The sequence below is a fragment of the Eretmochelys imbricata genome, chromosome 1 (assembly GCF_965152235.1).
Source record: "Eretmochelys imbricata isolate rEreImb1 chromosome 1, rEreImb1.hap1, whole genome shotgun sequence".
Classification (NCBI taxonomy): domain Eukaryota; kingdom Metazoa; phylum Chordata; order Testudines; family Cheloniidae; genus Eretmochelys; species Eretmochelys imbricata.
The window spans coordinates 26,147,293-26,172,938 of NC_135572.1; the positions used below are offsets into that span (position 1 = coordinate 26,147,293).

At 44.5% G+C, this 25,646-nt stretch overlaps 1 protein-coding gene across 1 annotated transcript in view; it reads left to right on the forward strand.

Moving 5' to 3' along the window:
* Nucleotides 1–3,214: 3,214 nt before the first annotated feature.
* The window catches only part of LOC144257416 (putative N-acetylated-alpha-linked acidic dipeptidase), a 50,364-nt gene continuing 27,932 nt past the window's right edge, over nucleotides 3,215–25,646 (forward strand). The window contains exons 1-4 of the mRNA XM_077805366.1: nucleotides 3,215–3,332; nucleotides 5,339–5,447; nucleotides 9,476–9,662; nucleotides 11,204–11,305. Of these exons, the coding sequence (XP_077661492.1) occupies nucleotides 3,215–3,332; nucleotides 5,339–5,447; nucleotides 9,476–9,662; nucleotides 11,204–11,305 (516 nt within the window). The remainder of the gene's footprint in view (nucleotides 3,333–5,338; nucleotides 5,448–9,475; nucleotides 9,663–11,203; nucleotides 11,306–25,646) is intronic.

Consider the following 25,646-nt stretch of genomic DNA (forward strand, 5'->3'; position numbering starts at 1 on the left):
TCCATGTTTCACTAACAAATTAGAATAGCTGGTAGAGACTCCTCTTAGATCGCAGGTGGAGAAGAAATATTAAATTCCCTCATTCTTGTGCCAGTTCCACCTATTCAAATTATCTGTATGGTTTCACATGTGAACTCTATTATCCTGAGTGTAATATATCACACTTTTGTACTTACATAACACCTTCTGCTTACGAGCCTCAAAGTGCAAGACAAATATTATTGAATTAAGCTCATAATGCCCCTGCGTTCTACTTATTTTGTTTATTCAGACTTGGTCACTGCACCTGTCTATGGCTCGAGACGCATTACAAAATTTGATATAAAACAGCTTCAACGCAATATTAGCACAGGGCCCACAAACAGGCCTGTAGATCATTTGAGAAAACACACAGACCTGACGACCCCAGGCAACATCCAGAATCCAGCTTCTCCTCCATCAGATTACACCACTTTACATGATCTGGGAGTGTTTGTCTAGACCATTGATACACCCTGGTCTGCATAAGGGGAATATTTAATGCACTTGCATCCTTGTGGCTTTTGTGTAGTGAGAGCCTGATCCCACTGAGTTCACTGGGAACAGGACCCAAACCTGACTACAGTGGGGAGATTTATACAGTGCTCCTGAGAACCTTGCAATATCACAGCAAGTGAAGCTTTACTGCTTTGTGCTAGTTTTCTCAGAGTGCTGAGACAGGTGACAGCCCTACAACTGTTCCTCCCGGAAATTTCCCAAACCATTGGCTGCAAGATCCCCTTTGCCAGGGATTGGCTGTGTCCACATGTCTCAAACTGGTGGAACGGAATGCGTAAGATTTCAAAACAATTAATGGATCTTAAGAGCTGTGACGAGAACACAGCAGTGCTGTCTCTCAGGTCTGTCCTCGGTCCACTGGTCTGCAGCTGTTCCAGTGTAAAACAGCTTTCTTCTTCTAGAGGGTTGGAGCTCAGTAAATCAGACAGTGGAGAATACTTCTAAAAGAGAATGGAGCTATGAGGGTGAGAATGTTATGATATCTGAAATCACAGTCCCCAAACATGAGGTGTTGAGTGAGGAACACAGCTGCAACTACCCAGATTTCCACACAGCTTGAGTCCCAGCTTATTCCCCTTTGTTTACCAGGGACTATACCCTTTATGGAACTCCATACCATACACAGAGACATATAACCCTAGGGGGTGTGGGACCCGGGACGTAGGCCCTTAGTTTCTAATCTGCCGGGGGTGCTTCTCCCCCAAGGTCCACCCAGGCCTCACCCCCACTCCACTCCTTCCCCCGTGGCCCCACCCCCTTTGCGCCTCTTCCCGCCCCGCCTCGTTCTGCCCCTGCCCCGCCTCGTTTCACCCCTCCCCAAGCATGCTGGACCCTTGCTCCTCTCCCCTTCCCCGTGAGCCTCCTGACACCGCGAAACAGCTGATCCGCAGCAGGCGATAGGCACTGGGGGGGAGGCACTAATCAGCGGGGCCCGCCAGCAGGCAGGAGGCGCTGGGGGGAGGGGGAGATTCTGGTAGGGAGGCTCCTCTTTGCCCCCCTGCCCACCTGCCGCTAGCCTCCCCACCCGCCTCCTCACAATTTTATCGAAGCGCAGGGCCCCCCAAAGTGCGGTGCCTGGGACAGTTGCCCCAATTCACCATACCCAAGGGACGGCTCTGCACGTAACAGCCCATTAATATACTGCAAGTAAATTTACGATAATGAGAAAATAAAGAGAACATAAGAACAAAAGAACGGCCATACTGGGTCAGACCAAAAGTCTGTCTAGCCCAGTATCCTGTCTTCCAACAGTGCCCAGTGCTGGGAGCTCCAGAGGCAATGAACAGGACAGGCAATCAAAAAGTGATCCATCCTCTGTCGCCCATTCCCAGCTTCTGGCAAAAAGAGGCTAGGTCAGGGTGGGCAAACTACAGCCCGCGGGCTGCGTCCAGCACATCAGAAGTTTTAATCCAGCCCTCGAGCTCCAGCCGGGGAGCGGTGTCTGTGGCTTTCCACACGGCTCCCGGAAGCAGCAGTACGTCCCCGCTCCAGCTCCTATGCATAGGGTCAGCCAGAGGGCTACGCGCACTGCCCTCGCCCCAAGCGCTGCTCCCTGCAGCTCCCATTGGCTGCGGTTGCTGGCCAAGGGGAGCTGCGGGGGCTGGCTCTTGGGGTGGGGGCAGTGTGCGGAGCCCTCTGGCAGCCCCTACGCATCCACGCAGGAGCCGGAGTGGGGCATGCTGCTGCTTCAGAGAGCTGCAGGAGCGTCTGGCCACGCCTCCACAAAGGAGCCAAGGGAGGACATGCCGCTGCTTCTGGGAGCTGCTTGAGGTAAGCACCAACCAGAGCCTGCACCCCTAATTCCCCCTCCCCATGCCCCAAGCCCCTGCCACAGCCCTGATCCCCCTCCTGCCCTCTGAACCCCTCGGTCCCAGCCCAGAGCACCCTCCTCCACTCCAAATCCCTCATCCCCAGCCCCACCCCAGAGCCTGCACCCCCAGCCTGAGCCGTCAACCCCCCAGTCCCCAATTTCGTGAGCATTCATGGCCCACCATATAATTTCTGTACCCAGACAAAAAGAAAAGGAGTACTTGTGGCACCTTAGAGACTAACCAGTTTATTTGAGCATGAGCTTTCGTGAGCTACCCAGACACCATCCCTGCCCATCCTGGCTAATAACCATTGATGGACCACCTATCCTCCAGGAATTTATCTAGAGGCAGAAATGAAGCCTGTCTGAGTGGACGCACAAACATAAACAAGTGGGATGTGAGCAAACAGGTAAAAGGAGGGGAAGTGGGGTATGTAAAACGAGGGATCTGTAGAAAGAGCCGCTCAGCCACGCTAGCTTCGCACAGTGACACCCCCAAACCCTGTTCAGATCATCTTCTCCCTCTCCCGCATGTCGGTCTCCCGGCTTCTTTTCAATTCGCAAGAGGCAGGAGCTGCAAAGTCTGGCTCAGGATCCGGATCGTGCCAAGGGCCTTTTGAATCGGGGTGGGGCTGATCTGAGCCCGTCTCTAACTGAAACACGTTGCAAACTCCTGCTCCCCCTAAGAGGCCGGAGACTTGCGGGGCTGCCTCCAGGGAGGCGCCGTAGCTCGGAATCCCCCTTCCCTGCCTGCGGGAGCGAACCGGACTTCGCCCCGGCGCGGCGCGGCGCGGGCTGGGGGCCAGCGGCCGCGCCCCGCCCAGGGCCGGATCGCCGGGCGGCGCAGAGCGGCCAGACCGGGCCAGCATGTGGGCCGCGCTCCGGAGCGGCGCCGAGCGGACCTCGCCGCGGGGCAGCCGGGGTCGCGTCTGGGCCCTGAGCCTGGGGGTGGCGGCCGCGCTGCTCCTGCTCGGCTTCCTCATCGGTACTGTGCTAAGCAGCGGGCTCGCCAGCCTGGGCGGCTCTGCTTTCCCGGCCCGGGGCGAGCTCGGGGCCAGGCGGTGGGGAGGAGGGCTCTGGCTGGGATAAAGGGGGTGGGGGCCCACTCAGGGAGTGAGCCCCTTTAGATCGGGTGAGGTTTGTTTGCGCTTCTCTAGGCCAGTGGTTTTCAAACTTTTTTTTCTGGCGACCCAGTTGAAGAAAATGGTTGATGCCCCGCTGGGCATGAGGGGTTTGGGGTGCGGGGGGTGAGGGCTGCGGGGTGGGGCTGGGAATGAGGGTTCAGGGTGTGAGAGGGGGCTCAGGGCTGGGGGTGTGGGAGGGGGTCAGGGCTCTGGGCTGGGGGTGCAGGCTCTCGGGTGGGGCCGGGGATGAGGAGTTTGGGGTGCAGGAAGGGGCTTTGGGCTTGAGGGGGGGCTCATGGCTGGAGCAGTGGGGTTGGGACATGGGCTTACCTCTGGTGGCTCCTGGTCAGCAGTGCAGCCTGGGTGCAGAGGCAGGCTTCCCACCTGTCCTGGCACTGCGGACTGCGCTGCGTCCCGGAAGCGGCCAGCAGCAGGTCCGGCTCCTAGGTGGAGGTACATAAGTGGCCCTGCACGGTTCTCCCCCAACAGGCACTGTCCCCCCAGCTGCCATTGACCGATTCCTGGCCATTAGGAGTGTGGAGCCAGTGCTCAGGGCAGGGATAGTGCGCAGAGCCTCATGGCCCTCCTGCCCAGGAGCCGGACCTGCTGCTGGCCACTTCTGTGGCACAGCGCGGTGTCAGAACAGGTAGGGACTAGCCTGCCTTAGCTGGGCAGCACCATCATCGGGACTTCTAGCGGCTCAGTCAGTGGTGCTGACCAGAGCCTCTGCGACCCAATGCCTTACATTCCACGACCCAGTACTGGGTTGCAACCCGCAGTTTGAAAACCACTGCTCTAGGAGAGCAAGCTCCACTTTGCTATCGCTCACTGCGGGGGTAAAGCGCCCTGTACAACACCCTGGACCGCGGCAGCCGGATCAGCCCCTGATTCGCAGCAACTGAGCTCACAAGCAAGCACTTGGGGGTGGAGGGAATTGGTGTTTAACCGGAGAGTTTTAGGTGTGATTGTTTTACACATTTACTGGGGAGAGGAATAGCAGAGACAGGGCCAGAACAAAAGACAGAAGAGAGACACACACTGAAAGAATGAGAGACACACACTGAAACAAAGAGCCCCAGATGAATAGCCACAGACTGGCTGGGAGAGAGCACTCGCTTTTTCCCTTGGAGGGAGGTTTTTCTTTTAACTCCTCATCTTCCCCACCACTGAACTGAGCATTTTCCATCGGAAACTTCCATTTCCCCCCAGTTCCACAGGTTAAAAGGGAGCAGTAATGGAAAAAAGTATAAGAAAAGGCCCCAAAAGCACTACCTTTAATCATGGGGGAGTGTCTTTGTCGTTTATTCATGGTTTGTGTCCCTAGAAAGCCTTAGCTGAATTATTTTCAGAAATATCAGAAGCAAAACAATCATTACAACAGTTAACTTTTGTTTAAGGAGACATTATAATAACAGATGTTTCATAGGACAGACGTTTGGAGTATGCAGAGACCAAAGTCACAGAGATTTACATGTCACTCCATGAACTTGCAACCCACATCCTTTGCTTCTGTGTGTCTTTCTAAAGATGTTGTCTTTCTGCTGAGATGAATTGAACCAACATGCACTAAGGTGATTAGTCATTTGGTGGCCTGGTGCTTATTGGACAGTAGATGGAACTCTTCAAAATCCACAGTCAAGTAGGGTTGCATTCCGGCTGTCTTATCTATCCAGGCTATAAGCTCTCTTACTTTGTGTTAGCTCAATGTCTCGCACATCAGACTTTGATCTTGGTTGGGTCCTCTAAACACTAGTGTAATAAAATCAACAATAAAAGGCACGATAAAACCTTGATGTGATACTGAAGGATATTGTCATGGGCCATAGAAATAATGTTTTCTTAGTGCTCTTATCATTGTATTTTGCAGGCTGGTTTACAAAACCTACTGATGAGGTAACAGCCACTAATTCTCATGAAAAGGTGAAGAAGGCATTTATGGCTGAAATGAAAGCTGAAAACATCAAGCAGTTTCTATAGTAAGTGAAGTCTGTACTTACCTATCCACAACATTCATCTGTGATCAACTAGTACAATGACTAGGTTTGTGAACAGACTTTGGGTTATAGCCTGTGTCTAAAATACCCATGTGAGTCATATTTGACAGTGGAGCCCATCACAGGTCCTCCTGTTGCTTCTTAACTTCTGTGGAAAACAGTGGTCCCTTTATAGAGAGCAAGGACCAATGATTTCAGAGTGGTCAGACCCTCACTCTGTGCTTCTCTGGTGTGGTAATCAGTTTAAGAGGACTCAGAGGTCAAGGCTGTCACCCCATCACAGCCCAGCCTTCCCCACTGCAGCCAGGTTCCATTTGCAGGGGAGTGTTTACCGTGCATCAATTTTCAGGCAATGCTCTGACTTCAAAGGGAGATATACAAGTGGATCGGGGACCTAAATCAGGAGTGACTCCACTGAAATTAGCGGAGTTACACCAGTGTAAATGGGAGGAGAACCAGGCAGCAGGTCCTTGCCTTCCAGACTATTTGCAGGTTAGCCCCTCCTACCTGTCTGCTCTTGTCTCCTACTCACATTTGCTATGTCCAATCACATGTCCTTTTTATTTTCATCTGCCACTCTTACTCTGGTGACGCCTTCCATGTGGACCCTATGGCTGGAATCTCCTTTCTGACATGCCTTGAAGATCTACTCCTTTGTGATGCGAATAATTTATATGGGAATCTGGAGATGGGGTAGATACCAGCTGGTCAATTTAAAATCTGACCAATTACTGCAAAATATATCTGTGGTTCTCACGCCTTCAAGTTCCTTCTTAAGGATACATTTAATCCAAAAGGCTTATTCCACTCACCCATCCCAAAGCATGTTAACTAGAAGGGTAGGCTCAGATCGTCTGTGGTATTTAGGCACTTAGCTCCCACTGATTTCAGATTTGAGGATCTGGTCCATAATGTTTTAAATAATCTTGTCCTTGTTTTAAAGCCCAGCTGGAAGGCTGTTAGCATCTCCTGAAAATTCAGACAATGATACAAGGGGGTGGGGGGAGCATAGATTTAAAAAAAAAAAACATAATAGTCCTTAATTTCCATAATTTATTCTAGAAACTTTAATTAGGGAAAAGTTGAGACACATTTAGTAATGTATATGATGTGGTTGGGTAAATTTATTAGTAGTCTCTTAATGGAGTCCAGCATTTGTTAGAAGCTACTATTAATTCCAGTCAGGAACAGACCAGAGACCTCTGTTTATTGCTAGTAATTAACTTTCAGTGTAAAAAAGTATCAGTGATTTAGGGATTCTGCCTTACATATAACTCCCAACCTTTTAAAAAACACATGGTTGTGCCTGGGTGGAAATGTTCTTAGAAAAACAATCTCACTGGATGAGATCATGGCAAATCCACTGATTTAATGTTAAATGCATTTGCCACAAACCATTGCAATTATTAAATTACCCTGGACTAAATAAGCTCAGGCTAAAGGCCCAGGATTGTATCGGAAATAAAATTTTAACCCAGGATTTGGTTATTACCAAAGTAAGATGGTTGCTAAACATTCTTGCGGTGGGATTGCTTTATGCCATCAGAACTCCCTGTCTCTATGCCTAACATTGCTGCCTAACATTGCTGCCTAACATTGCTGCCTCAGCTTTTGAAACACAGGCAGCTCTGAGGTCGGCTACGGCAGGAACACAACAGTAATACTGAACAGCAGATTGGTGCAGGAAATGAACCCAACATCCAATAAAAACAGCAAAGGGAATATAAGGATGGAGAATTCAATTACTGTGTTTGAAATGGATCATAGCCAGGAGGATCCTGGGAGTTAAACGTTCCCAACTCTAATGAAAAATGCCACTCTCTCTTTAATGACCACAAATGGTCCGAGCCTCAGTTCTGCATGTCACCTCCACCAGAACAGTTTCCCCAACACCATGTTAGGACATGGGCTTAATATTAACTCAGGGAATATTGGGTTATCCACAGACATTCTTTGTAAAAGTAGAGGAACACAGGTCTTCCAGAGTGCTCACTTTGCCAGCTCTGTTCTCATTGATCTAAGAAGCAAGGGTCAAAGTTGTTCTCAATCATACCTCTGTAGTTCACATAATATTGCATGACTGAGTCATATAGTGACTCTAGGGCTTGACTAGTAACTGCTCTCTGTAAAAGTTGCATTGCCTGATCTTCACCAGAGTGCTAGAGTATCAGGAATTCTCCCCAGGTTAGGGCTCAGATGCCACTGTACACAAGGGTGCCCTAAATGTGGCAGATGGAATGTACTTACACATACATAATCTAGTATTTTCAAAAAGCAATATCAGTGTAATGAAAAAAGTAAGTATTTAATTAAGTGATTTAAAACAAAGGAAGCACTAGATACATATGCACATTGGTAGGCAGCCTCCCAGACTACCATATTTTTGTAAAGGTTAAATAAACACTACATTTAATTCAGATGTTACATCGGTAACATTTAACATTTGCAAGACAGGAGGAAAAGCTACAGTCTTTTCAGTTTAGTGGACTGATCTGAGGTCTCATGTCCTTTGTCTGCATCCAAAAAAAAGCTTAAGGCAGGCAGCATGACACTATCTTCAAAGGCAGTGAGGAGAGCAGAACTGTTTGAACTGGTTACTTAGGGTAAAAATGTCTGAAGTGCCTAAGTCTCTTAGAACTTAAAGTCCCATTTTCAAAAATGACTTAGGTTCCTAACTTTCACTGAAAGTTAATTGGAGTTAGGCTCCTAAGGACCAGATTTTTAAAGGTATTTAAGCCCCTAAAAGTCCAGACAGGATTTTCAAAAGTGCCTAGGCACCTAATTCCAGTGAAATCAGTGGGAGGTAGACATCTAGGTGCTTTTGAAAAATCCCACTAGGCATGTATGTGCATCTTTAGGTGCCTAAAGACCTTCAATATTTTGGCCTCAGTCATTTGAAAATGGAACTGTTTGTGAATCACTATCAAGCTGATAGTGATTTCTTCAAATGGATTTGTTATAAATACTGGCCAAATAAATATCTGGATACTTGTATCACCCCCCTCACCATAGTATCGGAGTGCCTCACAAACAGTAGATGAGTTTGTACCCACAGCCCCACTGTGAGCTATGTAAGTGTTTTTCCCATTATACAGATAGAAAACTGAGGTTAAGTGACTTGCCCAAGCTCATATAGGAAGTCTGTAGCAGAGCTAATGTCTCTTTCCAGTGCCCTAACCACAAAGCCATCCTTCCTCAATAGTCTCCATAAATAATATTTCAGAACTATGGTTGCTCACAACCTTTTTTCAGACTGTTCATTCTGTCTATTCGCTGTTCATTATTCATGATATGCAATGGGTCAGCTAGGTCACAAGGTACTGTTTTTTTTATCTCTGATTGGATGACTGAATCTTTTTAAAGAGGCAAATAGCAATAATCAACTTACAGGGTAAATTTTTTTTGGACAAATAATCATTTGTGCCAAAATTCATTAAGACTTGGGAAGAACATCATGAATATTGCATATCATATGGCCCCCTGAACAGTAGCAAATCAAATATAGAGATCAGATTTTCAATAAATTAGTAAATCAGTGTTTCTTCAGTGTTTGGCTGTAGTACAGGGGAATAATAATAATATCTAGTTCTTATCTAATATCTAGATCTCCAAGTGCTTTACAAAGGAGGTCAATATCATTATCGCTGTTTTAGAGATGGTGAAACTGAGTCACAGAGTGGTGAAGGCCTCATCCAGCAGGCCAATGGTAGAGCTGGGAATAGAACCCAGGTCTCCTGAATTTCAATGCAGTGAGCTATTCACTAGGCAACACAGCAGGGGGCAGTAGTAGTAGTTGAGAGGAAATTGAAGTCTTTGATGTCTATGTTTATAAAACTAACTTAAAACCATAGGTACAGGGATGACAGAGTAGCTGGTTTATTCTGGGTAGTTCTGATGGCTTTTTATGTGTTTTAAAATGTACTTGTTTCCAGTTAAATCAAGGTTGCTTCTAATTACAAAGTCCAGTTCCTAGTATTGACTGCTAATAAATGCCCATTTCTTTTCCCCAGTAATTTTACACAGCGTCCTCATCTCGCAGGCACAGATGAGAACCTGCGCCTTGCACAGCAAATCCAAGGCCAGTGGAAGGAATTTGGATTGGATTCGGCTGAGCTGGCTCACTATGATGTCCTGTTGTCCTACCCTAATAAAACGAATCCCAACTACATCTCAATTATTGATGAGCATGGAAATGAGGTAAAGAAGACATCAGGTTTTGCAACTCATATTTGTCTACACAGGGAAGTTAGTTTAGATCAGAGTAGGATGTGAATTTAAAGTGGAATAGTTAATCCTTATTAATTCACTCTGTGGATGCTCTTTTTCTGGATTGGGAGTGATTTCTTTTGAATTATCTTAGTCCATTGAAGGATTAAGTGGATTAAGATAAGATTAAGATAATTCAGAATAAGAGTGTCCACATAGATAATTAATCAGGATTAGCTCCCCATGTAGACAAACCCTAAGAGGAAAAACTCACTTTCACATACCTTGGGATAAGAAACTGTGGGTTTGGGGAGGGGAAATTCTATCCTCCACTCTGCCAGTGTTTTACTGTATGAAAATCATGTTGGGCCCAATCCAAAGATCATTGAAGTCAGTGGTAAGAGACTGTCACTGACTTCACCAGGCTTTGGACCAAGACTGAGACCTTAATCTTTTTGTACCTTAATTTCCCCTACTGTATATTGGGGATGATAACGCTTGCCCATATTTGTAGAATGTATTGAGATCTATGGATGGAAGAAGTATTACATAAATGCTGCTTATTACTGTTTTATTTTAAACTGCCATGCCAAATACAAGGAGAAAAGAAATTGTGACAGGTTTCAGAGTAGCAGCCGTGTTAGTCTGTATCTGCAAAAAGAACAGGAGTACTTGTGGCATCTTAGAGACTAACAAATTTTTTAGAGCATAAGCTATCTTGGCTACAGCCCACTTCATCAGATGCATAGAGTGGAACATATAGTAAGAAGATATATATATACATGCAGAGAAGGTGGAATTATTATCCTGCGTATAATAGCTCATCTTAATTAATTAGCCTCTTACCGTTTGTATGGCAACTTCCACCTTCTCTGTATGTATATATATATATCTTCTTGCTATATGTTCCATTCTGTGCATCCGATTAAGTGAGCTGTAGCTCACGGAAGCTTACGCTCAAATAAATTTGTTAGTCTCTAAGGTGCCACAAGTCCTCCTGTTCTTTTTTTTTTTTTTAAATTGTGTTCTGCTTCATTATTCACATACTTACAGTGGAGGTAATTGTGCTGTGTTCAAACTTTGTAGTTCTAAGGGTGGCAGTGTGTGTCTAGGGCTAGAGCTAAGGACCTAAGGCTGTATCTACACAAGCAAAAACTGGATGTGTAGTTCACCACCAGTGCAGCTCCTTTGCTGATGGAAGCTGTGGTGTATACAAACCTTAGCCCTTTTTACCACTGTGTTGTCTAACCCTGGGTTGCATGTTGTGCAAAGAGAGCCCCATGGGTGGGCCACTGGGCCTGTGCATATTTTATTGAGGCTCCATGCTCGTGCAGGGTCTACCGATTTAGTTCTCTTTGCAAGATCGGGGCTTAAGCCTGCAACCTGAAGCGCATGCCCAGTAGCTGGGCAGGAGGAACCCTGGGTTAGATAGCAGAACTAGATTAATCTAAACCATAACCATCTGAGAAATATGCCCGTTTGGACTGTGCCTCTTTCTAATATTATGTCTTCTTTTTCTTCTTTCACACTAGATCTTCAATACATCATTATTTGAGCCTCCCCCTCCAGGATATGAGACTGTTACAGATGTTGTGCCACCATACAGTGCCTTCTCAGCCCAAGGGGTACCAGAGGTAAAGAGTTTAGAACTCTGAAATTCCAGGCTCCCAGCCATACACTTGGGTTGCCAGTTTTGGTTGGACATATTCCTGGAGGTTTCATCACATGACATAATCTTAAAAGTTTAATCTTTAATTCCTGAAGACTCCTGGACAATGCTGGAGGGTTGGCAACCCTACCCTACACTTATACCATGAGACCACATCATCCCTAAAAAGTGTTAGCCCTTGTGTATTGGGAAAATTTTGAATTAGGAAATTATATTTTCCTGCTTAAATTTTGCCCTCTAGCTTCAGCTGGAGATGTTCCTTTGACTCTCTTCCTAAAAAAAAGATGTTTAGTGTTGTTGGCTACTATATTCCACCCCAGTGATCACTGTAAACTTAGTTTAATGTTTTCAGTCTTGGGTAACTAGTCAGGATCCTAAATCTATATTTAAGTATCTAAATAAATAACACTGTTTTCAAAGGTGTTGTGTACCCACAGCTTCCATTGACATCAATAGAAATTCTGAGCTTCAGTATCTCAGAAGATGGCCATATAAACTTGCCATATAAATATAAGGGATCCTGGCCCCATTGAAGTCAATGGGAATTTGCCATTGACTTCAGTGGGGACAGGATTTCGTCCAAGGAGAAACTTTGTAACTTATGGGCTTGTCTATTTTGGGAAAACATGTCTTGTTAGAAATTGTGTTAACTGACGTGTTTTAATTAGCACAGTGTTAAACGCTACTTTGTCCTTAGTGTAGACAAGGACAGCCATATTTCAAAACAAGTTAGCTTAACCAGCAAGCACAGGTGACTAATATGTATTAAAATACCATGTGCTAGCTAGCACATGTTAAGATACATATTTTTCCTAAGGTAGACATGGAGGTAGATATTCAGAAGGTCAAGTGGCACGTAGGTGCTTAACTCCCATTGAAATTCAATAAGAGATAAGTGCTTAAGTGTCCTTTATGCCTCTAAAAATCTACCCCACGGCCTCTCAGGGCAAATTTTTTTTTTACCATCATGTTAACTAAACAATATGAGTTTAATAACTTTTCTAACATGATGCATTTTACCAGTAGACATGCTCTATTATGAGCAACGAGTATTTAACTGGTACCCCAAGTCCTTCAAAATACACTTGTATGAAACATTAGCTGGTGATGAAATGCTCGGTACTCATGGGTATCTGTGTGATTATACTTTAATCAGCCACACAATCTATGGACCAGTTTCAGAGTAGCAGCCATGTTAGCTCACCTTACCTGATCACTCTTGTTACAGTGTGTATGGTAACACCCATTGTTTCATGTTCTCTGTGTATATAAAATCTCCCCACTGTATTTTCCACTGCATCCGATGAAGTGAGCTGTAGCTCACGAAAGCTTATGCTCAAATACATTTGTTAGTCTCTAAAGTGCCACAAGTCCTCCTGTTCTTTTTACAATCTATGGAGTAATGCCGGGTGCCTTATTGCTGTGCTGCTTCTGAAAGTACCGACGTTTCTGTGAATGCTGCCACAGTGCTAACCCGGCAATATCTTGTGTCGCTGTCACTGCCGTGTCATTCTTAGAAAGCTCCACATTTCCAGGAATGATGAAAAATCATTTGGCACTCATCATGGGCAAGATCCTTCATTTCTTATGCACCCAGAACTCCCATTGACGGTGGCTGGAGTATAAGGAATGCAGGATCAGACCCCCCTGTGGTGTGGGAAGTTTTGGTTACAAAAAATTCTAGGTAAGCTATCCTTGTCTTAGGGTGAGTGGTTCCTTGAAGGCACTGACCATACCAAATGGATCTGGAAGTCATTGTGTATGAGGGAAATGTGCATACAGCACGACCTCTTAGGATAGTGTGTCATGCTGCCCTCTGCGTCCAGTCAGTTGTCCTGCCCTGCAGAAGAGGAGCTAGGGAAAGCTTTTTGTGTCTTTTCCCACTCCTGCACACATGGGCACGCATCGGGCACAATCTGGCTCATGTTAAATCCCAGTGCTTCTGTGTTAACGGACGTTTGCACTTTAGAACATTCCGTGGCGTATTAATTTTGGTACCTCCTGTTTTGCAGAGGGTTCCAAAGGACAGAGGGTTCCTTGTAAAACTGGTCTGTAGAGCAGGAGCTTTCCTGTGTTATGTCCTTACCGCTCATTAGCGGGTTTAGTCAGCAATTTGTAAGATTAGAAAAGATTTATTCGTGCACAATACCTTTCTTGACTATTTAATTCAGGCTGTTAATTACTATTTTTTTGCAGTTTAGTAATAGGCTGCTCAAGTCCAGAAAATTAAAGGTATCCTGCTCACAGTTTGGTTTAATATTCAGAGGTAGCTGGAAAATCAGACCAGATAATCTCTATTCACCAGGGAATTTTCAGTTAATGAGATTTTTTAGAACTGCAGCAGGACATTTGGAGCATGGTGTATGGGCACATGCATGGATTATGACCTCCTGTCATAAAATAGTATCCTGAGAAAAACACTATGACTGTGTCATTCTATTTGGTCTCTGGTGAGCCACAATAAGTGATAGGAAGTAGGGGAACAATACAAATAGATCTGAAAGGCTGAAGCCTCCTTTTCGAAAAACTAATTAAAATTAAATACATGAATGTTATCTGAGAGAAAAGAATGATGCCTGAGAGACACCAGACTGTCTCTTCAAAGAATCGGATGCTAATTGTTCCTTACTCGTGATCACAGTGTTGGCAAAATCTTCATACATCTAGCTAGTGCTATCAACAATAAACTATTCCAATGGGCTGCTCCATTACATATCAGAAACTTCCAGATGATGGGTTTTCTTTTTATACTAATTATACGCTTTTACCCTCCCCTCCATACAGTTAGTTTAGTGCTTGTGAGAAGTCCCAAGTCAGCAGACCTGGAAGCTTGAAGTCTTTAGTTTCTCCATACAACAGATACAGTACGGTCTACATCAGTGCCAACTGCCCCACCCTGTTGTTTATTATTAGTATAATCGTATGACGTAGGGGCCCCAAACACTATCAGGGCTCTGTTGTGCCAGGCACATAGTAAGAGACAGTCCCAGTCCCAACGACCTTACAATCTAAGCAAACAAGGCAAACAGAGGGTGGCAGAAAGAAAGTATTATCCTCATTCACAGGTGGGGAACTGATACACAGAGGGGAGTGACTTGCCTGAGGGCAACCAGGAAGTCTGTGACTGTCAAGAATTAACAGGTTTGGTGAGTCCCAGTCCAGTGTCCCAACCACAAGACCATCCTTGCCTAGGCACAGTGGCCTTCCCATTAGTCTGAATACTATCACTAATAGTTTCTGTATCAGTCATGGAACATTATGGAGCAGGTCCTCAAAGAATCAATCCTGAAGCACTTACATCAGAGGAAGGTGATCAGGAACAGTCAGCATGGATTCACCAAGGGAAGGTCATGCCTGACTAATCTAGTCGCCTTCTATGATGAGATTACTGGTTCCGTGGATGAAGGGAAAGCAGTGGATGTATTGTTTCTTGACTTTAGCAAAGCTTTTGACACGGTCTCCCACAGTATTCTTGTCAGCAAGTTAAAGAAGTATGGGCTGGATGAATGCCCTATAAGGTGGGTAGAAAATTGGCTAGATTGTCGGGCTCAACGGGTAGTGATCAATGGCTCCATGTCTAGTTGGCAGCCGGTGTCTGTTAGAGGGCTTATTCCTTCACCCACTTACTTCCCTGGACCTTCTCGCATGAACAGAGAGCAACAATACCCGAAGTCCAAAGGTGCAAACAATTCGATGTTTATTGGGGTGAACTTCCAGCAAGCATGATTCCAGTTTCCTTCCTTAGTATCCTCCTTCCCAGCTCTGACACCACAGAGCCTGACACTTGTGTCCCTGTTCCCATTACTACCCTTAGCCAAACATGATTCCAACTTCCTTACTCCCATTCCCTGTTCCCATTTCCCCCTTTAGCAAAACTTGATTCCAATTTTCTTACCCCCATTCCCTGTTCCCATCTCCCTCACCCACATGCCCATGCCCACCCCCACCCACACCCAGTCACTTCCTCATTGACTACAGATTATATAGTAAAACTTGAGTTCTGCTTAGCTATACCTTAACCAATCATTTTCCTGAAATTTAACTAACCAATCCTAACATATTGTAACATGATTATGTAACCAATTATATCCCACCACCTCAATTAGTTTACACCCAGCAAAATTAATTATACAGCAGACAGGAACAATCACAGAACCAGACAGAGATTATACAGACAAACAATAGCAAAGTGGGAACTATAATGACAAAACAATACAGAAGTGAGGATTTCACATCCCAGTATTGATAAGTGAGTTCTTGCCAGACAGGATGCTATCAAACTAAGTTTCCTTTTACATTTTCTAGGCACTTCCCTTTCTCTGGAGGTGACAGGAATACAATCCTGTCCTGATAGTGCCTAACAGCCCAATAGCACCTTATTTCAGTGTGACTAGTTTGGAATGTGAGGATGTGACCGTTCGCTTCCCAGCTTATGGCTGCCTCTGCTGCTTAGCCAAAGGCCTTAGCCTAAGAACAGGGTCTCAGACTGTCACAGTAAGAGAAGGCCCTTACACCGGCAGACAGTGATTTTTTTTCTTTTATACCTATAGAACTAGCCAAGCGATAAGAATACACCTAAATTCTTAGAGTATAGGCCTTTACAGACAGGCCTGAATATCTATATCCTAACAGTGTCAAGCAGAGTGCCCCAGGGGTCGGTCCTGGGGCCGGTTTTGTTCAATATCTTCATAATTGATCTGGAGGATGGTGTGGATTGCACTCTCAGCAAATTTGCAGATGATACTAAACTGGGAGGAGTGGTAGATACGCTGGAGGGCAGGGATAGGATACAGAGGGACCTAGACAAATTGGAGGATTGGGCCAAAAGAAATCTGATGAGGTTCAATAAGGATAAGTGCAGGGTCCTGCACTTAGGATGGAAGAACCCAATGCACAGCTACAGACTAGGGACCGAATGGCTAGGCAGCAGTTCTGCGGAAAAGGACCTAGGGGTGACAGTGGACGAGAAGCTGGATATGAGTCAGCAGTGTGCCCTTGTTGCCAAGAAGGCCAATGGCATTTTGGGATGTATAAGTAGGGGCATAGCGAGCAGATCGAGGGATGTGATCGTCCCCCTCTATTCGACATTGGTGAGGCCTCATCTGGAGTACTGTGTCCAGTTTTGGGCCCCACACTACAAGAAGGATGTAGATAAATTGGAGAGAATCCAGCGAAGGGCAACAAAAATGATTAGGGGTCTGGAACACATGACTTATGAGGAGAGGCTGAGGGAACTGGGATTGTTTAGTCTGCAGAAGAGAAGAATGAGGGGGGATTTGATAGCTGCTTTCAACTACCTGAGAGGTGGTTCCAGAGAGGATGGTTCTAGACTATTCTCAGTGGTAGAAGAGGACAGGACAAGGAGTAATGGTCTCAAGTTGCAGTGTGGGAGGTTTAGGTTGGATATTAGGAAAAACTTTTTCACTAGGAGGGTGGTGAAACACTGGAATGCGTTACCTAGGGAGGTGGTAGAATCTCCTTCCTTAGAAGTTTTTAAGGTCAGGCTTGACAAAACCCTGGCTGGGATGATTTAATTGGGGATTGGTCCTGCTTTGAGCAGGGGGTTGGACTAGATGACCTCCTGAGGTCCCTTCCAACCCTGATATTCTATGATTCTATGTGGGCTCCTTTAGGAGGGGCAATGTAAGATATGATTGGTACAACTGCACAAGATACAGAGCCCCTTTTCACTTGTGAGTTATGTTTTAGCCAGGGATGACCACTCCATTATCAGCTCATTATATGTATGGGCCAAATCCTGCTTGCTGTACTTCCCTGACATGCTCTTGGGAGCGTGTTCAGATCATATTATTGAACTGAAGGAAAACTTGGGGTGACTGCCTTGTTTCTGATAGAATTCTCCCTTCTTTGGGGACAGTACGACCACCCCCATCAGGGCTGATGCATACCTACAGTACATAAAAATATTGTTGATGAGGAAATTTATGCTACTTGTGAATTTGGCCCCATGCACGCAGCAGAAGAAGAAGATGGCAACTTGCTCTTTGTGGGTATAAATGGGACCTCCGGCAGGAAGCAGAAGCTCATGCAGCTTGGAGCAGCACTCCCCCTAACCAACAAACGCAGGCAAGAACACATCATAGCTCAACGGGTAGTGATCAACGGCTCCATGTCTAGTTGGCAGCCGGTGTCAAGTGGAGTGCCCCAGGGGTCTGTCCTGGGGCTGGTTTTGTTCAATATCTTCATAAATGATCTGGAGGATGGTGTGGATTGCACTCTCAGCAAATTTGCGGACGATACTAAACTGGGAGGAGTGGTAGATACGCTGGAGGGGAGGGATAGGATACAGAAGGACCTAGACAAATTGGAGGATTGGGCCAAAAGAAATCTGATGAGGTTCAATAAGGATAAGTGCAGGGTCCTGCACTTAGGACGGAAGAATCCAATGTACCGCTACAGACTAGGGACCGAATGGCTAGGCAGCAGTTCTGCGGAAAAGGACCTAGGGGTGACAGTGGACGAGAAGCTGGATATGAGTCAGCAGTGTGCCCTTGTTGCCAAGAAGGCCAATGGCATTTTGGGATGTATATGTAGGGGCATAGCGAGCAGATCGAGGGACGTGATCGTCCCCCTCTATTCGACATTGGTGAGGCCTCATCTGGAGTACTGTGTCCAGTTTTGGGCCCCACACTACAAGAAGGATGTGGATAAATTGGAGAGAGTCCAGCGAAGGGCAACAAAAATGATTAGGGGTCTAGAACACATGACTTATGAGGAGAGGCTGAGGGAGCTGGGATTGTTTAGCCTGCAGAAGAGAAGAATGAGGGGGGATTTGATAGCTGCTTTCAACTACCTGAAAGGGGGTTCCAAAGAGGATGGCTCTAGACTGTTCTCAATGGTAGCAGATGACAGAACGAGGAGTAATGGCCTCAAGTTGCAGTGGGGGAGGTTTAGATTGGATATTAGGAAAAACTTTTTCACTAAGAGGGTGGTGAAACACTGGAATGCGTTGCCTAGGGAGGTGGTGGAATCTCCTTCCTTGGAAGTTTTTAAGGTCAGGCTTGACAAAGCCCTGGCTGGGATGATTTAACTGGGAATTGGTCCTGCTTCGAGCAGGGGGTTGGACTAGATGACCTTCAGGGGTCCCTTCCAACCCTGATATTCTATGATTCTATGATAGCTAGAGCCCTACCAAATTCATGGTCCGTTTTGGTCAATTTCACGGCCATAGGGTTTTAAAAATCATAAATTTCATGATTTCAACTATTTAAATCTGAAATGTCACAGTCTAGGGGTCTTGACCCAAAAAGAAGTTTTTTGGGTGGGTCACAAGGTTATTGTAAGGGGGGTTGAGGTTCTACTACCCTTACTTCTGGGCTGCTGCTGGCGGCAGCGCTGCCTTCAGAGCTGGGCGTCTGGCCAACAGCTGCTGCTCTCCCGCCGCCCAGCTCTGAAGGCAGCATGGAAGTAAGGATGGCAATACCATGACCGCCCTAAAATAAATTTGCAGCCCCCCCGCAACTCCCTTTTGGGTCAGGACCCCCGATTTGAGAAATGCCGGTCTCCCCCGTGAAATCTGTATAGGATAAAAGCACACAAAAGACCAGATTTCACAGGGGGACACCAGATTTAACAGTCCGTGACACGTTTTTCATGGCCGTGAATTTGGTAGGGCCCTAATCATAGCACTGTGCTGAGAGCTCCACTGCCAGCCTCCCTGTTGCGGGAGTGACTAAGATCCTGGTCCACAAGGCACTTTAAAGGCTGAGTGCAAGCTGCTTCAAAGACCACCATTCATGACCTCTAAAACAATTGTGCTTTTCAGGGACATTACAACTACATTGGCTCACCAGAAGGCTCTTGTGTGCAGACAAAGCGCAGTTCAGTATCAAGACTGCAGCTATGGAACAGAGGAGATCATAGGATTGCCATATGGGATCAGATTTAAGTCTATCTATTCCAGTGTCCTGTCTCTGACAGTATCCAGTGCTAGATCCTTCAGAGGAAGGTGCAGGAACCCTTTAGTAGGCAGATGTGGAGTAATCTGCCCCCATGTAAAGCTCATCCTGCTTTTGAATAGTTAGAGACTGGCTTAAACTCCAAAACATGAGGTTTAATAGTCTTTCCAAAATGTTTGTTATTAATCATAACTCTGGGTATTCTTGGTATCCATATAAATATCCAATTCCCCTTTTAAATCTTGTTAAATGCTTTTTCTCAATGACTTCCTGTGGCAATGCATTCTACAGTTTACACACATTTTGTGTAAAATAATTTCTTGCGGTTCCCACCTTTTCATTTAATTGAATGTCCCCTTGTTCTTGTGTTCGAAGATGGGGACAGAAGTTCCCAATCTCCCTTCTCCAGGCCATTCATTATTTTATTTACTTTTATCATGATTCCCTCGTATTTGTCTCCTTTCTAAGGTAAATAATTGCAATCTGTTCCCTGTCTTCACAGGAAAGTTTTTCCAGACCTTTGGTCATTCTTATCACTCATCCCTGAACCCCCTCCAGTTCTGCAATACCCTTTTTCCATGTAGATGATCAGTACTGGATACAGTATTCCAGATGAGGCCACACCATTGATTTATATAAAGACATTATAGTATTCTCCATGTTATTCATCATTCTATTCTTTATGCAGCCTAACGTCTTCTTAGTTTTTCTGACCATGTTGAGGGCTAGATGCAAGAACCACCTCTTAGAAAGGGCCTCTTCTGAGCCCTGGTCTACACTACAGCGTTAAGTCGACGTAAGGCATCTTACATCAATCTAAGTCTGTAAGTGTCTACACTAAAATGTAGCTCCCATTGTTGTAACTCGCCCTCTACACCGACTTAATAACTCCACCTCTGCGAGAGGTGTAGCGGTTAAGTCGATGCAGTTAGGTCAACACAGTGTCAGTGTAGGCACTGTATTGCTTACATCGACTTTCAGAAACCATCTCACAGTGCTCCACGCTGGCAGTTAAATTGGTGCAAACACCCTGGTGAGGAGGTGCACCGCTGACACAAGGAGTGTAGTGTGGACATATAGTTGAATCAGTTTTACTGCAGTGTCTGCACATCAACATCATTTAGGTCGACTTAATTTTGTAGTTTCAGAGTAGCAGCCGTGTTAGTCTGTATTCGCAAAAAGAAAAGGAGGACTTGTGGCACCTTAGAGACTAACCAATTTATTTGAGCAGAAGTGAGCTGTAGCTCACGAAAGCTTATGGTCAAATAAATTGGTTAGTCTCTAAGGTTCCACAAGTACTCCTTTTCTTTTTAATTTTGTAGTGTAGACTTGTCTTCAGTAACAGTATCCTACATCTTATGAGATCTGAAGAGAGGAAGTACTATAAAAGACAAGAAAACAAAAAGAAAAGAAAATAATGAAGTATATACAATGGGCATAAGGAAACGGTGAGAATTGCTGTTATCTGTTCTTGGAAAATGAGTAGCGTTTTAAAGTGTGTTACATTTTTAAGTATCATTTAACACCATAACTAGTTACATTTTACGTGACTGTCTTTGTCTGCGTGAGGTTCTGAGTGGTGTTAACAGGGTGGCCAATAAGATCGGGTGAAGATTTTGGAGAAATAGAAATTTTGCTGAAAAATCCATTTTGGAGTCTGAAATTCTTAGTGATTTTGGGTTTAATTCAACAAATAGCTTCTCGGAAAAAAATTCTAAAAAATAGAAATTAAATATTTTCAATATTTTAAAACATTTCATTTTGATTTTTTTTTCTTTTCAAAATGTTTCAATTCAATGAAAATTTTCAAAAAAATTCATTTTGGTTCAAATCAAACTAGATCAATTATTCACTCAGCTCTAATTACCAACAGCAAAGGAGTCAGGTGGCAAAAGAAAGGTAGTGTCCTACCTCAGTAGGATAGCAGAATTGGGCTTACCTGAGTATTCACTGCTAGGCCTGGTCTATGCTTAAAAGTTTTTCCAGCATAGCTATGTCAGTTAGGAGTGGGGGCAGAGGTGGAAAGGGATTGCACCTCTTACAGAAATAGCTATGCTGGCAAAAGCCGTAATGTAGTTGTAGTTATTCAGACAAAAGAAATCCAGTCAGGAAAGGCTGGCAGAATCAAACACTGAATTTGCAAACAGGTAGGGTAGAGGGTACCTGCCAAACCCATGAGCTCTGCCATTAAATTTAAAGAGCCTTGCAAGACTTTAGAACTGAGTCCACAATTAACTCTCACTATTTGCATAATTTTGCACGTTTTTGAAGGGCCATCTCTATGAACACTGATGATTTCAAAGTATTACAAGCAAATTCCAGTGTAAATTATCACAGTATTCTGAAGGGATCTACACTCGCTGTGCAATTCCCAGTGGTATTACTGAAAGCCCTAGTTTTGTTACATATGGAAGTTCATTTTATAGAAAAGATAACTATCTTTTGAAGGAGCCAGGAGTCCAAGTAGGCACCGGTCTTACTAGGGTATAATCGCATATGGATTTTTTTCTTTTCACCCTGCGTGCTCCCAAACGTCTAACATGAGAACTGTATTTAACAAGACTCCTGTTGGACAAGAGCAGTGGGATGTTTTCAAAAAGCACAAACCATTTGAAAAATATGCTGCACCCATAACAATTTGAGTCCTCCACCCATATGACCAGGAAGCAGCATACCACAGTTAGACTCGACTCGACTCCTGGTTATCACCAGGAAACTGTTTGACTGTATAATGTTCCAAAGTGATTTTCTTTGTTTCTGTAAAAAGTGCTTGCTTCAAATCCACAGTTAAGCATCATTAGGAATGTGGGGGAATGTTCGTTACAGCATGTGGCATCATAAATTCAACAGAGACCATTACAAACCTTCCCCCCGCCAAGAAATCCTAAGGCACTTCACAGCCGAAACTTTAAAAAAAAGAAGCGGGGAAGAGAGAAATCAGCCATTTACATGAATTCAAGGCTATAGGTCCAAAATACATATTTATTTACACCAGTGTATGTCCATTGATTTAAATGAAGTAGCTCCAGATTTACATCAGAAAGCAGAGTTTGTCCCTGAAATTTGCATAATCCCAGATGTAAACAGTACTGAAAATTAGCCTGTTTACTTTTTACTTGGTGTATTTAACTGAATCCCAGTAGGAAGGATAAGAGAAAAATATTAAAACCTCTAACAGTGCAGATGCTGACCAGCAGGAAACATAATAAAGGCTCCACCGTAGCCTGGCTGAAAGCACACAGAGAAAATTAGAATTGAAAGACCTAATCTAAAACCCATTGAACACAGCTCCCACCCACCCACGCAGGGGATTCTGCATGTGGGGAACTTGCAAACAACCCCCGCCCGCTGTCCCTGCCCAAGTACTATGATGGAATGACAGCAGTGAGGGCCTAAACACACCTAGAGTCCTCTGTGAGGATAGTACAGGAGGGAGTGCTCCAAGAGCAGCAGGTTTCAGAGTTTAGAACTCATTAAAATGAATAAAATAATTTACAATTCTTTGAGCTATTGTTTCAGGCTCTCTGCAGACTCAGGTGGACACCACTGCGTTGGCTGTTCTGGGCTCACATTTTCAAAAAATCTTTGTAATCAAGAGGGATAGAAACATAAGACCAGATGTGCAGCTGGGGGTAAATCTCTCTGTTTTCAGTGGAGGCATGTAATTTAATCTGCTGATACTGGGACCTTATTTCATTTAAAAATGAAAACTGAGATTCTGACATCATCATATAACTCCAGGAGCTGCCAATTATACCTATGCCTTAATCCTGCCCTGCTCTCCTTGATTTTAAGAACAGATATCAGGACCTATGGAAGACCTGCTTCATTTTTGTTATTATGGTATCCATCTGTGTTCTTACTAAATAAAAAGGGTGTTCTAAATTTTTTGGATATCAAATAGAAATCTTTAATGAAAAACAGGCAAAGCAATGATGTGAGGACACGTTGGGCCAAATTCTGCACTTATGTACACTGGTGTAAATCTGGAATACCTTCATCAGCATCACTGGTGGTCCAGTTCTGCCGCCTTTACTCACCTGGAGTAAGATTTTACCACACAAGTAGTCCCAGTCAGGAAAGGCAGGCAGAATCAGACACTGAATAGGGAAGCAGGTACCGTAGAGGGCTTTTGCCAAATGAGCCCTGCAATTAAATTGAAAGAGTCTTGCAGGATTTTACAACAGAGTCCACACTGAATTCTTACCATTTGCATAATGTTGTGCATTTTTGAAGTGACATCGCTATAAACACTGGCAATTTCATTTTATTACTAGCAGGCTCCGGTGTAAATTATCAGTGTTCTGTGGGGATCTACAGTAGCTGTAAAAAGAAAAGGAGTACTTGTGGCACCTTAGAGACTAACAAATATATTTGAGCATAAGCTTTCGTGAGCTACAGCTCACTTTGTGACTCCCAGTGGGGTTACTGAAAGGTAAAGCTGGGATTTTTCATAAAGAAATCCCATCCTAAAATGTATTTTTAAGTAATGTGTCAGAGATGCCTGAGCATTCAAATAAGTGACTCTTTTTATTGTACTTAATTTTCCTGATTGTATTTCTTAAAAAGTGGGATGTTGCAGTGAATACCTTTGCTTAATCAAAGAATTCATAAAAATGAAAAGCTATAGAATAGTATGAAAAGGTTTTAACAATAAATTTTAACTCATATGGTGACTTGGCTTATCCTTTCACTGTAAAACAATTTCCCTGATTGTGGAAACCCAGCAGGCTGCTGTTAATTGGTATAATTACAGCACTCCAGTTATGATGCACACAAACAGCATTTTTGTGTTGGCTGACAAATATGGAGACGTATAAAATTGGGGATTCTGTACTCGACATTCTATAGACCTAATGATGAGAGAATGGGCCAGATTCTCCTCTCACTTACAGTGGTTTGACTCCAGTGTTACTCTGTTGACTTCATTGGAATTCCTGATGATTTGCACTGGTGAAAGCACGTGGAAACTCAAGCCCATGGCAGGGTTTCAGAAAGCTGTTACAGAAAATCATCTTAGTTTGGACATACGGTTTGGTCTGAACAAACCAGGCCACAATCTCGAGCAGGTGTAAATCAGCTCCACTGACTTCAACAGAGCATCACTGGTTTACACCAGCTGAAGATCTGGCCCATTGTGTCTGGCTTAAGTAGAGTCCACTCTTTGTATGGAGCAGTGCTGAAGTCACGGAGCAGTAAAATTGTGTAAAACGTACTTGTGGAATGTGCTAACTGATGTAACACAAGCCCAAATGTATTTGTAACAGGATGATCTGCCACTCAAAGGGCCAGAAGGCCTGGGGCCAACCAACTAGCCCTGTGAGCCCCTTTAAGAATAGGTGATTGGGCCTTGTAGAAGGGATTGAAAGCTCAAATGAAGAAGAGATCTCCAAGAAACAGATTAGCTCCTGGAGCAGGGGACTCCCAGGCAGACAGCCTGGAGGAGGACTGGGGAATAGTTTTGTTTGAGTTGAGTTCAAATAATAAATATCAGAGGGGTAGCCGTGTTAGTCTGTATCCACAAAAACGAGGAGTCCGGTGGCACCGTAAAGACTTAAACACTGCTATACTGTGGGTTTTGTCGGCATAACTACATCAGTTACAGGGGTAGGTTTTTTTCACACCCCTGACCAATGCAGTTATGCCTATATAACTTTTCAGTGTAAACGAAGCCCAAATGACAACATAAAGATTTATAGCACACCCAGAGTACATATACTGTATCCATTTTGCCATAAACCCACTTACAAATGGCCTCAAAGCTACTGGAGAATTGCACCAACTCCTCATTTTCTGTAAGCACAAGAATACTATGGATCCACTGTTAACATGAATCTGCTATGACTCTGTTATTCTTGAGTTCATTGAAAAGAAGGAGTTGGTGCAATAGCTTTGGGACAAAGATTTCAAGCATTTTATCAACCCACCCACAGAACTAATGTCTTCTAATGTCTTTGTGAGAGTGTGCTTTAATTACTAAAGCAAAGCCAAAAGCATTACCTTAGTAAAAATAATACCTAGAAACGCTTATGGGGTACTTTTAATCTTCAAGTATTAATTAATTAAGACTCCCAACATCTTTGTGAAGTAGCTAGGTATTACTGTCCTCATTTTACAGATGGGGAAACTGATGGGGTTTCAGGCTTCGTCCTGTACCACTGCAGTTAATGGAAGCTTTGCTATTGACTTCATTGGGCACAGGATCAGGAAGATAAAGAGCCTGAGTCTTCAAGCTGCTTGAGCACCTTTATCTCCCATTGGTTGAATGTGAGTTGAAGGTGCTCAGAACCTCACAGGTTAAAGGCATCTTCACTTCCTTTGGCCACAGAGGGAAACCACATCAGACCCATGGTTATAACTTGAGTTCCTTGCTCCCAGATTGCCCCT